Raw genomic sequence first — 15776 nt, 5'->3', positions numbered from 1 at the left:
ATCATCCTGTATGTTTGGCAGACACCCTCAGAGAACCCAAGAGATGTCTCTTAAACACACTTCCCCATCTGAGCAGTGTTCCCACTACAGTTCCCAGTGCCTCATCCTCACTTCCACTTTCCCTCCCCCTTCTTGTCTGGCGTGTGAGAGCGTGTACTCAGACACTCTTTGACAGCAGGACACCTCCTGCTCCTATTACAGACACCCAAGGGGCTGCCAAATTCACTTAAACTCAACCAGTCACTCAATCTACCCCTATAACACACACTCAAGATAGATGAAACTACCAAGAAATTAAGTCATGTCAGTTAAATATTAACTACCCCACACAGCGAACCTAAACAAACTAAACCAGACTAAGAGGTATCTAAGAACATGGCACACATTAAGCCCATATATCAACAAATCACCAATCATCAAATCAACCAATGTTGTGGGGCCCCAAAACAGCAGCCCGCCCCCTCACAACAACTCTCCGACCCCCCAAAAATGCAAAATTATACAGAAAGCGATCAAAGAACAATCTTTCCACAAAGCGCGAGTTTATCTGGACAACCCGTTATAAAATCAATGACGCACGTTACACTGCACAACAAAGCTCTTACTACATCATCGTGTCTGCATTGGTGAAAGCATTAGAGAGAGCAGAAACTGCGTTACAATGATAAGACCTTAATTCTCGCGATCAACAGACTGTCCTCTGCTTGCTCAACGCTCATCACAGCAACGTTTTATGTGATGGGAATAGATCTAAATACTTTAAAAGCTTCACACGAATCGTTAATCTCAATAGCTGTAATAGTAAAAACCTATAGTAGCTGTAGTTAAAGTTTTGCATGTAATATAGCTATTTCATATGCAAGCATGTCAGCCAATCACAGCAGTGGGCGGTTACACTGAATCCCACAGCAGACATACCCATTCAAACAGAGCGTTCAAAGCAGAGGCTAAAATCAGACAAGAAAAATTGCCGTTTATTACTAAATTATGACTATTTTTGATCTAAAAAACATACTAACATTATAAGGGCAACCCTGGAAACATTATAAAATAATAATATAACCCCATGTCAGGGGACCTGTAAAAATATCACCTTGCTATTTTTCCCCAGACATATTCATAATCATTAGGCTACTTTTGCTTTGCAGCAAGCTTTATGTGTGAGCTTGAGCAGGAGGCATATATTCCACCCCCCCTATTAAGATACATTAACTCAGTCCAAAAAAAAAAAAAAAAAAAAAAACCACTGAGAAAATAAAGCCAATTTTTTTAAAGGGTTAGTTCACCCAAAAATGAAAATTCTGTCAGTATTTACTCACCCTCATGTTGTTCCAAACTTCTATGTGTTTATTTGTTCTGCTGAACACAAAGGAAGATATTTGGAAGAATGTTTTAATCAAACAGATCTCAATCCCCATTGACTACCATAGTATGTATTTTTTCCTACTATGGTAGTCAATGGGGACTGAGATCTGTTTGATTACAACATTCTTCCAAATATCTTCCTTTGTGTATAGCAGAACAAATAAACACATAGAGGTTTAAAACAACTTGAGGGCGAGTAAATACTAAACAGAATTTTAATTTTTGGGTGAACTAACCCTTTAAGGTAATGTAATCTTGTTAAAACAGATATCATAAAATTGGTATAAAAAACTATCGCTCAGGAACTGGTATCGAATCGAGGTATCGGTAACTATACCCAGCCCCCTACTCAACATTTTTTTTTTTTAAAGTCCCCGTGAACCGGAAGTTGCAAACGATTTTTCTCCAGTGCTGTGACGTATTTCCAAGTGAAACGGAATATTGAACAGAGGGCAGGGTTTTACTCTAGCGCTCCTCCTCTCCATCTCTCGCTCATAGCAAACTAACGGTTTGAGGGGAGTGGTTAAGCGTTTCCCCACCCAAACTGTGAAACCTACGTCATCAGAAAAAGAAACTGTTCCAGACCGGAAGTAACTTTTCAGAATTTGATTAAAGATTACTAAGGTAAAACAATTTTTTAATATATATTCACTTGCACGGATTAATTGTTCACCACAAGACTAGTAATACGCGCTAACAAAGTAAATAGGTTCAATTTTGATTTCACAGGGACTTTAAATAATAAATGAGATTAAAAAAAAATTATGGGAAAATGGGAAATTCTCTTAATTCACCAACCATTGATGCTAAAAAAAAAAAAAAAAATGCTCAGAACGGTCCATGCATTCAAATAAACAGTTTAAACTTTAAAGGAAAGGGTCATTTCAGGGACATCTTAATCAGATGAGGTGAAAGCACCAACATAAGACGTGGCAGATGGCACAAACTCTCACAAAGAACAAAAAAAATAAAAATAAATAACCACAAAACACCTGCTGTTTAAGAATTGGCAGACAGACTTTGGTAACAAAGGCTTCAATTACTTCATTTTCCCCATTCAAACCCTTCAATACCTGTCCCTCATAACAATCCTTGCTGGTACCACACTGCTTCATTAAAAAAATACTCCATTTGTTTATGCTCATTAACATTCGTGTACTCACGCTGTAAGTGAATGAGCTGCTTTGGCATCTTGAAGTCTCCGGGGTAAAGCGAGTCATAGTAGGCGATGTTGCTCTCGGCCTCTGGGACAGGAATCACCATGTTATCCCTCTTTTCTCCGTACACCTGCTGGGCGGAAATCGCCCTCTGGAGATGGTGTTCCTATGGCAACCATAAACAGAGACATATGCTTCAGTAAACATTCCCATTCACAAAATAGAGGATCATATTAAAAAAAAAGGGGGTTCTGAAATAATGCACAAAAGACTATTTTGTCACATTGTTTATTAGCATTGTTAAGTCCGATTTATTTTAGCGAAAGCTATAAAGCATCGATTCTAAACAGTTGTTTATAAACACTTTTCAAATTGTACTGAATGAATCATTAAAGACTCAAATCGTTTCGAACAGTACGTCATTAGAGCTTACGTATTGCAGAACAACATCATCATCATTTGCCAAAGATATTTGAAAAACCGTTGACAATATGCAGAAGCAGCATGGGATAGAGAATTAATATTTTGATGGTCATCATGACCCCCGATCTCACGACCAAATCGTACGATTTCGATGAATGATTAAAAGGTGGCTAATTCGTAACAATTCATACGACCTCACTCGTAGGAATTAGTAAGATTTTGCTAAATTGTACATATTTCACGAATTAGCCAATTCGTATGAATTCGTACGAATGACCTACCCCTTACCCCGCCCCTAAACCTACCCGTCACGTGGGTTTAGACAAATCGTACGAATTCGTACGAGTGAGGTCGTACGAATTAATCACTTTTTAATCATTTGTCGAATTCGTACGAATTGGTTGTGAAATAGCGTAGCATGACCAGCTTGATTTTAAACAATTCACAACGATGATAAAAACATGCCGCAGTAATCTGCCTTCATTTTCTCCCGGCAACCCCATTTATACAAAAACCTGTGCTGACTCAGAAGAGGCAATTCAAGAATCCTTCAAAAACAAAGCCAGATTGGTCTTTGAGCATCTAACCTGATCATTACAACAAATCTACACCTCAATAACACAACACTTAAGTGCTTTTCTTTACCGCACTTATGAATTTGTAATATAGATCAGACCACAAAAGAGATGAGCTGTGGTTTCAGAGAAAATGGCAAACGATTTTAATGCAATGACCTCAACTGGTTCTCAACCTCCCTTAAATAAGTGTAGGCCATAAACAGGCCGCATAAAACTACTCTAAAAAAACACAAGAGCACAGTCTCCAAAAATACTCCAAATCATTTGGCCAGTTCGCCTGACGTCATGCACCCCAGGAGCTCATCTGAAATGATTACACTTGGCATAGGGAAATAAAATAATAATAAAAAAAACATTACGCATGACAGCCTAGAAGCATTTCATCACATGACCTCGAACAGACTTGGTGGCGTAATAGCAGTAAGAAAGCAAACAAAACGTCTATTTCCTTAAAGTTAATATTGTGTTCCTGCCAGCCATAGTTTAAAAACTAACTTTCAATAGTTCATTAGTCACAAATCTTTCTCTTGCGCGCACGCACACACACACCTCGTCTTAAATGACTCAGCTGCGAGCCCTCATTGAAAGGTCTCTCGAAAGGAGGCAATTATCAGCAGACAAAAGCCAGACTTCCTTTGGCACAGTCCTCTGAATAACCTTCGGATTGCAAATGCTCCCCCCGCCGAGGGTGACCCCGTCACTGACCTTAGAGGATCATAATTACAAACAGATGAGGGGAGAGAGAACAAAATAGTCATATAAAACACAAAAAAGCTCTGAGAGACCAAAACACGATCTCCAAGTGTTAAACTAGAATCTCTTGTGTGCAAATCCTGATTATGAATTCAGACAGCCATATTTTGTAGTTCTTTTCAGGGGGTATTTCAATTAAATATTTTAGGTCAACGGGGTGATTCAAGCTGATTAAAAATGGCTCTTTTTTATGACTGAAGCTTGACATTCATATTATGTAACATTTTTTTTTAACACAAAACATAAGCCAATGGATTATAAATTACATATCTGAAGCCATTGTGAAGACCAGTGCATTTCAATTTGCAATTAAGCTATATAAACTCTAAGTCCCAGTCTGCAACACATTAGACTTTTTTTTAACCGCAAAGTGGATTTTTTTGTGGTATGAACTAGGGGTGCAACAGTTCAATTTACTCACGGTTCGGTTTTTATCACGGTTTAAGGCTCATGGTTTCGGTACAGTTTGGTGCTATGTTCTTGAATACAAATAAAGAAAATAAGAACAAATAGGCTAATCCATCTACAAGCAACAGCATAAATAACTACAATGGAGGAAAGATAAAGAGTGCTTTTCAGGTATCTAAAGTAGTTTTCAGGTACAGAAATTGAATCAAGTAAATAACATATAAAAACACTGCACGTTTCACGGTAAAGATTAGGTTAATCCTTATTAAAAAGCTATTTAGTCGTGAGCAGTGAGTGATTCCCTTGTTGGATTCACATTAAAAACACAAACAGGAGGAATATTATCACTTTAACCCTCTGAGGACGGATTGGGCGGTACCGCCCAAAATGACATACTTTTACAAATGTGTATTTATCTTAAAAACTATTCATGATAGAGGGGTGCGGTCTTTTTTGCCATCTTCCTCAGATTCCGCTGAAAACAACTGGATACCTGGAGATACCCGGCACACACCGCCAAAGGCCAATGAAATCGATGTTTGGCAGACTCTTGAGCAAAAATTGCTGATGGAGAAATATTTTTCTAACCCAATCAGGGGAAGGTTACCATGACATATTCTAGCAAATCGGAGGACTCTGTAGCCTTGCAAGGGGTGGTACTATAGTAAGGGATATGAGCAAACAACGTCGAGTGGTCGAGTGACGACAGAAAGTGAAGAGACGCGTCGAGTATAAACAAGGCTTTACGGAGCGAAAGCGCGCTGAGATTTAAATGTGAGAGAGACAGAAGAATTATAAGAGTGTAAAGTGTGTAATGTATGGCAAAATATCACAGCAGGTGCTTGGGAGCACTTCGACTCGGCGCATATTTATCTATGGTCTCGGCGCAGTAATATCATCACTTTTCACGAGTGATGATATTACTTGCGCCGAGTCGAAGTGCTCCCAAGCACTAACTGGTATTCCGTCATACATTATATACACTTTAAATTAAACATTTTATTTTGTGTCACGGTCGTAGGTTGAGTTACGCTACTCCAGTAACTGTATTTAAATAGGGAAAACGTGGAGGTGTTTGGTCCCTTCTCTGCTTGGCCCATATCGAACTGGGCTAAGCTAAGTGCGATCAAAGTGTCTCGCACGCCAGAACAATTGAGTGCACGCACTGAGACGAGAGAGGAATGCATCAACTCGTTTTAGTTAAGGGAATAACAGTTTAAGTTGAAAAAATGTTGGAGTATCCGTTTAAAGTAATGGGTCAAAAATGCCAAAAACAATAACTGGCCCTGTTTTATTTTAGTATTACTTTCTTTGTGATGGAACCAAACAGGTTAACATTGAACTACTGGCCCGACTGGACAGTAGAAAAAAAGTTGTTAGTGTTGTTGAGCCCTGACTGCTGTTTGAAGCAACAATCCTAATCTTACAAAACATGTCGAGTCATTTACAAACTCCTGGCATTCTGTCAGGGAACTAGAGGGAATCAAGCAGGTCAAACTTGTCTGGAATGGTGCCATGACCTCTAGCCTAGACGACACACCGGAACGATACTGGAAGGAGGAAACAATCATCTCTGGGGAAACCGGCTTGCTGGATTGTTTTATTTGCCAAAGCCGACACATATGCAAGGCCCCAAATAGGCTACTAACAATCTATACGACCATAAATCACATCATGCTTGAACGAAGCATCATGCTTGGCAACTGAATAAAAAGAAATACAGGCTACATGATTATCCAACTGAACTCAAAAAAATATTTTTTTTTATTAAATGAATAGAGACACTGAAAACACCGCTATGCAAAATTAACGTGTAACCTGCATCTTGGAAAAAATGAGTAGAGATTTAGAAGAAAACCAGTTACACCAGATGAATATCCAGCATGAACAAACACACAAAAACATTTATTTAACGAATGTTAGTTGACAAAGCAGGAGGAATTTGTAGCTTTCATTGAGGTTTCAGGTGACAAAGACAAAACAGAGCCTCTCTTCTCTCCTATAATTCAAAAGAAAAAAATGATAGCTACCTTAACAGAAACAGTCTGAAAATAAACTTCTTTAAGAAAATTAGAGAAACTCAAAATTCAGAGAGAGAGAGAGAGAGAGAGAGATGTGTGAGTTTTTTTCTTATTTGTAGGGTTGTCAGTCACAATACCATAAAAACGGAAAAAACCTAACAAAAATAAAAAGAACAAACAAAAAACAAACAAACGAAAAACAAAAACAAACAAAAATAATGACTTTATTCGACTATTCCTTTTCTCGAGAGTTCAAGAGATTTCCACGACGCATGCACGAGAATTGTGAAGAGGGCGTTCTTTTTCGACTAGCTACTTGTTCAGTTCTCGTGCATGCGTAGTGGAAATCTCTTGAACTCTCGTCTCAGGAAGGAAGAAAAGGAATAGTAGAATAAAGTCGTTATTTTTGTTTTATTTTCGCACAAAAAGTTCTCGTCGCTTGATAAACTTATAGTTGAGCCACTATAGTCGCATGGAATATGACTTTCTGGGCCGTCAAGTAAGTTTCAATCCCTTAGGGTGCCTATGTAGCAGTGATCCACCTCTCAAATTTAATCAAAAATATCTTCATTTCTGTTCCGAAGATAAACGAAGGTCTTACGGGGTTGGTACAGCATAGGGGTGAATAACTAATGAATTAATTTTCATTTTTGGGTGAACTATCCCTTTAAGTGATGCTCGATCTGCTATTTTTTCTAATCATTTCAGACCCTTTCTCCTGATAAACTTCAGCCTGAACACCAAAAATTATATGACATTTAAAATATATTTTTCTACAGAATGCTTATAGAGGTTTAAAGGGAACTCAACTATTGCAAACTAACTACATGGTAACCTTTGAAAAAGCAGCATATCAGAGAGAACAGTCAGCACACGCTAATGAAAGCACAATTATAGAGTTATTTATGGTCTCAAAGAGTTCCCACGCTGTTCAGAAAGGACGTTTATCACCGCCCAGAATTCACAGTAAACCCACTAAAATGGTGGTTTGTGCATTAAAATGAAAAACAAATAAAAAAAGTACACATATGGCTAGCCTAGGCCTATTTTCTGACAAAGTCAGAGTGCTTGAAAAACCTCTTCAGGGAGTTGTAAAAATGTGTGACCCCTGACACAACAGCTAGAGAACTAAACAGACAGTAAATTAGATTAATCCAGCCTTTATGGATGATAAAACATTTAACACCACTCATTCTAAACAATTCGTATGTCAAGAGCTTTAACCAGTTAGACACGTCCTACAGTCAATTGCTGTCAGAGAAATTGTCGTCACAAGACTTGAAACGGCTTAAACCGGCTAAGAAAAGTCAACTGACATATAAAATATCCCCCATAGTAATAGGAAAGCCTGCAAGCATCCACCAATACACAACAAATGGTATAACGAAACAAAACTAAACTGGTTTTCAATTGTTTTTCCAAAAATACCCAAAATCAGAGCCAGAGGTCACATACACCACCGGTATTAGGGCTAAGCTATAAGTTGACTTGTAGAGAAAATGCACCTCAATCTAAGGCTGTCACTCATTAACGATTATTTTGGTGATTTTTTTCTTTTTAGTAATAAAAATAGACCCAAGCAAACAATAAAGGAGGCAATAATAATTGGTTCAAATATCAAAAGCAAGTAATCATATGGTTTTATTGAAGATTTAATCAAGTATCGTGACAGCGCTAACTAAAAGTTTCAACTAAAAACATATATGTTTTGGCTGTTTATTTATAGGACACGACAGCACTATCTGTCCCTCCATTGACAGCTACACAACTACCTATTTGACAGTGACACTTTAAAAGGTTTATAAAGAGTTTAAAACTAATCCAAATGAATTGAGTGGTTTAGTCCAAATTTTCTGGAGAGACGATCACTTTATATGATGAACAGATTTTGGTTTATGCTTGCTGATCAAAATTTATTTTAAAAGCCTACTTTCAAATAAAATCATTTATCATAAAGAAATTGGGACTAAATTGAAAATTTGGACTAAACCGCTAATTTTACAATCTCATGAACTTTTTGAAGCGACAAAGTGGTAGTTGTGTGGCCTATCATTGGACAGACAGAAATAAATTTTAGATTTCCTTTAAAATATCTTTATTTGTGTTGCAAAGACGAACGAAAGACTTATGGGTTTCAAACGACATAAGGGAAATTACTGATTGACGATTCTTTTTTAATTTTTGGATGAACTAGTATAACTCTTTAAAAGCACACTTAAAAAATAGGCCTCTCCATTCCAACAAAAGAGCACAAGTGTGAAAAGGCTCTTGACACACTCCGCATACACGTTTCAGCTTTAACAAGGGCCTCGGGCTTATTTTGTATTTCTATAACAAAAAAAAATCTTGCATTAATTTAATTCTTCAAACACTGCATACAATTTAAAAAGAAGAAAAGCTTCTCCTACCAAACAAACAAACAGCCTCCAACATTAAACTCTTTATGAACCTCCACATCAAGCAAGTACAAGAGACACTTGACATGCTGCTGTCATAGACCATGTTTACTTGTAAATCATTTTCTGATGTTTATTCTAATAAAAGATGCACAGGTCCAACCAGCACAAAATCAGAAAACCAAGAATATTCTCTTCTGGAAATACTAAAGAAGCTCACTCAGGGATTTAATGATCTCACTAATATCCCATTAACATCCTTTAAAATACACTCAAGAATGAGTTGAAAAAGTTGGCCAAGCGGTTTCTTTTATAGTAAAAATGCAAGATATGACCTCAATGAAATATTTGCAAGAATATCAAGAAACACAAATTTTGGCTTATTCTGGGTAAGGCACTGACATTAATGTTTGAGTGACCAAATTGTAAATACGACGCATGTAAAATCCAGTCAGTGATGCTAGCAGCCCCGGGGCCTAATACAAATGGAAATCATCTTTTTAAGGGGCATTCGGCTCAGTCTTACTTTCCAAGGTGAAACCATTCACTCACTTTCCCAACCATTCATGATTACATGCATTCGAGGATTTTCTGTATAGAAATTTCTAAGAGCAATTCATAGGCGATAAATATTTTCACAGGCATCACTAGATAGTTTTCTACATAGAAGAAATACCCATGACTTTTCCAAGTCAAGTGTGGGGGGAAAAAACGAGAGACAATTATTAGATAGCTAATTCATCAAAGAAAAATTATTTTTATTTACGCAGCCTCACGTTGTTCAAACCATGTATAACTTTTAGCAAAATGACAACCTCAGTTACCATTCACTTTCATTGTATGGTAAAAAAAAAAAAACAACAACAACAACATGGAAGTGAATGGGATCTGAGGCTGTCAAAACCTAATTTTCTCCGTCTGGCCTGGGCTTCCCAAATTAGAAATTAAGTCACACAGAATTTGAACAACAACATGAATGCGAGTAAATTACAGAATGTACATGTTTGATCAAATTATTGCTTTCAAATTCGCGGATATTTCCAGATTTCCCACGACAGCGGGAATTCTCGCCCTCTGGCTGCCGTTTGTCGCCACTACAGAAAAAGAAAATCCAACAAAATGTCGGTATCTCCACGGTCACATGACTCCTTTTGTGTTTTGCTGCACGATTCGAGTCTGAACGGATTGACACAACCCTACTTTCACACCGCTAACAGCCATCAAACAAATTCAACTCTATATACTACACTTTAAATTCGGTGCAAACTGCAAAACGGGTCTAAAACACCGTGTAAAACGGTTCACAAACAGTCGGCCATTTTGTTGCATCCAAACCTGCGCAGGCTGACAGAAAAAAAACAAGTTTGTATCGCAGAAAATCGGAAGTTGCATGGTTAAAATCGTACCGATTCCTCGTCCTTCTCCATGCCTGTGGGCATCTGCGGCACGGCGCGGTTGATGGACGCGTACTCGTGCAGGTCGGGCAGATCCTCGCAGCGGTAGATGGGCAGCGGTTTGAGAGCGTCCAGCGCCCGCGCCCTGAACGACAATTTACTCATTTTACTCTATAAATCTATCCGATCCCCTCACAATCACCCATAAAACCGCCACAGATCTCATGGAGGAGGGTAGATGGAATCGGAAAATGAGAAAAAATAATGGAATAGAAGAGATCCAGCGAGGAAAAGCAGAGGCGGGTGTGTGTGTTTTCTCTCGCTGCCTCAGTGCGCCATTCACAACATGGCGGACATTAAAAACTCCTCAGCCGATTGCGTTCTTCCCTCCTCCCTCACAAACTCCCGTGAACGCGCACCTCAACCATTCCCGCACGACCCGTGCACGCGAGCGCGATCACGAAACATGTGCGCGCACACATATGTATAGGCTAAACCAGTATCACAAATTATTTCATATTTACCATCCAAACAATAGGCTACACAATGTCACATGCTTCAACTCAATGAATTCTTATAGCTGTGAAATACAGGCCTATTAAATCGACACTGTATCTGAACGCACAATAGGCCTATATCAAACGTATCTTATAATAGGCCTATGTGCCGTTTGAACACATGGTAGGTTACATTTTTAGTTTTATTGCCAATATGAACACATGCACTCAAATGAACTCTGGTGCATAGCACAAGTACAACTTCAACTCTTAGCTTTTCTCTTTTTAGGTAGCTCCATGCCATATTATTGTGCATTTGGTAAATGAAGTGAAAGGCTAAAATGCAGCCAATGTTGCGTTTATGCATTTTCATTTTACAACTCAACATAGACTTGTTTTCTTTTAGCTTGAAACTTTACAGTAACTGTATCTTTAGGTCACAAATCCTTTGTATCCATTTTAAAGTCTATGGTTTAATCTTGTGTTAGGACACGGCGCCCTCTTTTGGTCAAATGAAGTTAAACCAATTAAATGAAGTTCACTTCACTCATTATAAACCTATGATTATAAATCATACTGCCTTAACTAACATACACTTAAAGGTAGCCTAATTCAAAGCCTATTAAGTTGTCGAAAGCCACGTCATCTTCAGTGTAAACACATGAATGGCTTTCAGAAAACTGCCACATGGTGGTGTAATGCCATTGAAAATATCCCAATTTTGTGAAGATATTACACAAAATGTAACATAGTTACATTGTTCTGAGTAAGTAAGTAGTTATGTATAATTAACTATTATTACTAGTAGGTACATGTAACACCCTTATAATTTCTGCACATCTTTATCTGACTATAATTTCACACTAGTTTATTACTGCACTAATCAAATAATTAATAGCCTAAAAAGCTATTAAAGATTCTTAAATCGTGCACACAATAACAATTTTAATCACTGACCATTATTTTTAATGAAGAGACTAGAAACTAACAGTAAAGATATCAGAAAGTGAGAAAAAGAGAAGTGAAAATAGGGCATGCTGAAAGTTGAATATTAACTAATACGATTGCTCATAAAAAACAAACAAAAAAAGACCAATTGGGGTAATCTTGTGCTTATTAAATAATAATAATATATGCAACACATATAGATCATATTTCCACACCCCACAAAACATTTGCTTGTTGATGTGACATTATAAACAAAAATTGCTTCTGAGAAGAGGAAGAGGACTTGAAACTGAGACGCAGTTTAAAAAGCAGGTCGCCTGAAAGGACAAACTGTCCTTTTCACTGGGTTTGAGAAAGATAACAAGCAAAGAAACCAAAAACAATATGCTTCAAGCAATCCCACACTGTCATTTAGACTATAATAAGACAATAACACCCTCCATAAAAATCTCCCTCAAAGGCCAAGCAAGTTTAAGAGTCCAGCTGTAAAACTTCAGTAGTTTTTAAATCACTAGTACAAGAGACTCATGAAATTTAGGGAGAAATTAACAGATCAGGATACAACCCAAATGATGGTATAACATACATTTTGAATATATAAAGCCCTTTTAGTGGTGCATGTTGTCACTTTAATGAGTACGATGTCATAATAGCAATCTGCTGTTTATAGTCACTGCTTTGAGCTGGATAGCCTACTTTAAATAATGATGATGCATTTGCTTCAAATATCACTTCCTCAACATGTAAGTTAAAATGCTAAGGTCATTTACCATAAATATAGCTTTGCGGATCTAATTTATATATATATATATATATATATATATATATATATATATATATATATATATATATATATATATCTCAAAAATGCAATTAAAAAGCAAGAGCAATAAAGAAGCTCTGCCTTATATATATTATTATTTATAATGAAGTTTCTAAATTCTAACTATAACACAGGATGCTTCGTCAGTGGTAGTCGAGGCCTCAACTACAATCCAGACGATTTCAGCGTAGTCTTAGTATAATAAACAGTGATATATTGTGAATAATCATACTAATATCTTCAAACAATGCCAAATTAAAGAGTGCAACTCTACAACACGTTTTGTGCAAATCTTCAGAGGAATTTAATTCAAACACATCATCAATGAATGCTGAAGAAACACACATATTCCAGCTGACAAGGAAAATGGTTTACTAGTTTCAACTGGTCTCTCAGCCTGGCCAACCTGGTTCTCAACTGGTTTAGCTGGATGGCCAGCTGGACTGGTCTGCTAAAACCCCTTGAAAACACATCAGGCAGGGAGACAAACAGTTTTAGGCTGGTTTAAGCTGTTTTCAGTAGGATTATATGCATCAAACACATCGATTTTACACATATGAACAATGAAAAAAGTACAATTTCCATTGTGTTCAACTCCAGAGCTCACAACAGGGGGGAAAATGGCACCAATACAAGAACAACCCTTATGATCCATCTTTAACAGCAATATACTCTCATTGTAATGAGGTCAAACAGAAGGTGGTGCGTTTGGTTTATTATACTGAAAATACACAATAACATTAGATGCCAGTTTATTAACACCTATAAGAGCTCTTGACCAAACCAGGAACAACATAATCTGACGTGGAGCTAAAATCTCATAATCCTTCAATGTAATCAAAAGAAAAGTTGCCTATAATAACACTGAAAAGAGTAACTCACCAGTTTTTTCCATTAGGGTGGATGGTGATATTTCATCTTAAACATGTCAAGACCAGATTTCCAAAGCCATACGAGGGGGATTGGGGAGTTGTGGGGAGAAAAGAGGACATACAGCAAACGCATGTCTAACTCTACATCAATTTTTTTTTTTTTTTTTTTTTTGGAATGAGATCTGGATCAATGTTGCGGCAGAAAATCCGTCTTCATAAACCCGATGATGATATAATAATCCGCGCGCGATCACCGACGGCCGCAGCGCGCACACATCCACTGCGCGTTCACTTTAAATTAAACTCAACTCGAGACTGCTGGCAAAAGTACCGACCAAACGTTTGTTTTACGATGAAGTCCAGCTCAGTCCACAGTCCTGGAAAGATCTGGTTGTCCACTAAAGGGTTAATACATTTCTCGTCTTCATTGGCTGGAGAGAGACAGCGATCACCTGTGGAGAGCAGCGGGGTTGGTCGAGCACTGAGAGAGAGGCAGGAAGAGAGGTCGCTTCATACAGGGAAACTTAAACACACACAAGCATTTAGGTGGACATTTTATAAGTATTTGTCACTTTTATTAAGGGTTTTATTTGGATTGTTTTTATTATAACAATTATTTATTTTTATTCTAATTTTATATTTTATTTAATTAATGAATAATTATTTTTGCATCTTCATTGGTTGTAAAGAGACACTGATAAGATATATATATATATATATATATATATATATATATATATATATATATATATATATATATATATATACTGTATAGCATAAGTGCTGTCAAAATAATTAATCGTGATTAATCGAATCTAAAATGTGTTAATATGTGAATATATATATATATATATATATATATATATATATTCTATAAATATATAGCTAAATATATAATATATATATATATATATATATATATATTCACATCTAACATATAAGTTTGTGTGTATGTGTATATATATATATATATACACATACACACACAAACTTATATGTTAGATGTGATTATATATATAGGCCTATACAAATATTTGTTAGTGATTAATCACAATGAATCGATTTGACAGCACTATATATATATATATATATATATATATATATATATTAAGTATTATTAAGTATTATACTGCATTATACTGAATAAAATTATAGATTTAAAATATATATTTATATAAAATTATAAATTATATATTTATATTATTAAGTATTATACTGAATAAAACTGAATGAATGAATCAAACACAGAATGAAAAGTAGGTTGATATTTTCTGGGAAGGAAAACTCTTGCTGGGTTACAGTGACTCAGAGTTTAATAATGTCTCAGAACAAGCAATACAAGCCATCATGGACTTGTCTCAACACGTAGTGAAGGACTTTTATGACTTTTTACACCCACAAAGCACCTCTGACTGGAAGTGATCTGTAATTTACTCTTCACTTCAATTTGACACATTTGTAATTGCCTGACGCTAGAGTTAAATCTGAGTAATATTGACATGGGTTCCAAAACTTATGATTGGTTTGGTCAGTGATTGATTTAAAGGGTTTCCTGTTATTGCCTTCTCTTTTGTATTAAAAATAGTGAAGCATCGTTATACTTATGTTCTTTGTTTAAATTAATTCAAAACCATACAACTGTTGGTTTATTTTTTCAAATTTTTTGGCCCTGATGTTATTGGGAACATTTTTTAATTATCATAAAAACAAGTAACTGCTGCATAGTTAAATCCAACTGCTTTTACCAACCAATAGTAGGCTGTCTATGAACAGTGTTGACAGTACAGCAGTGTTGCTCCAGAGCCCATGTTTGTCTCTCATTTCTACAGTAGGCCTAAGTGGTCTCCCTGTTATATAACACATTCACTGGGGGAAAAGCTTTATCTCCCACCCAAACAAGCGCCTTCTCTTTCCATCGTTGTCTAACATTCTCTATTCCTTGTTTTTCTTCTTCTTTTTAAAATTATCTTCTTTTTCCCTGTAGCCTACTCATACTGAAGTCCACAATATGGAAAAGGTTCATATTTACCAAGATTGTTTGATGTGCTATGAAAGCCTTAATCTTATGCATAAATAACCTAATAACCTTTAGTTTAGCATTCATTATTCACTGTAGCTATCTGTTCTGGCTTGTCTTATTT

General features: G+C 36.5%; 1 protein-coding gene across 3 annotated transcripts in view; it reads right to left on the bottom strand.

The window, feature by feature from the left end:
- Positions 1-14048, bottom strand: part of epc1a (enhancer of polycomb 1a) — a 33171-nt gene extending 19123 nt beyond the window's left edge. The window contains exons 1-3 of one of the 3 annotated variants that reach the window (XM_039665310.2): positions 10508-10638; positions 4073-4228; positions 2529-2688 (exon numbers count right to left, since the gene is read on the bottom strand). In XM_039665310.2, coding sequence (XP_039521244.1) covers positions 2529-2628 — 100 coding nt within the window. In that variant the 5' untranslated portion in view covers positions 2629-2688; positions 4073-4228; positions 10508-10638. Of the gene's footprint in view, positions 1-2528; positions 2689-4072; positions 4229-10507; positions 10889-13645 lie in introns of those variants that run through there. The other 2 variants (XM_039665309.2, XM_039665308.2) reach the window with 2 other exon arrangements.
- Between the last annotated feature and the right edge of the window lie 1728 nt (positions 14049-15776).

This window comes from Pimephales promelas, chromosome 17 (genome assembly GCF_988280905.1).
Source record: "Pimephales promelas chromosome 17, fPimPro1.hap1.1, whole genome shotgun sequence".
Taxonomy (NCBI): domain Eukaryota; kingdom Metazoa; phylum Chordata; class Actinopteri; order Cypriniformes; family Leuciscidae; genus Pimephales; species Pimephales promelas.
Note: the sequence above shows the minus strand (reverse complement) of the source record. Positions and strands in the feature narration are given on the sequence as shown.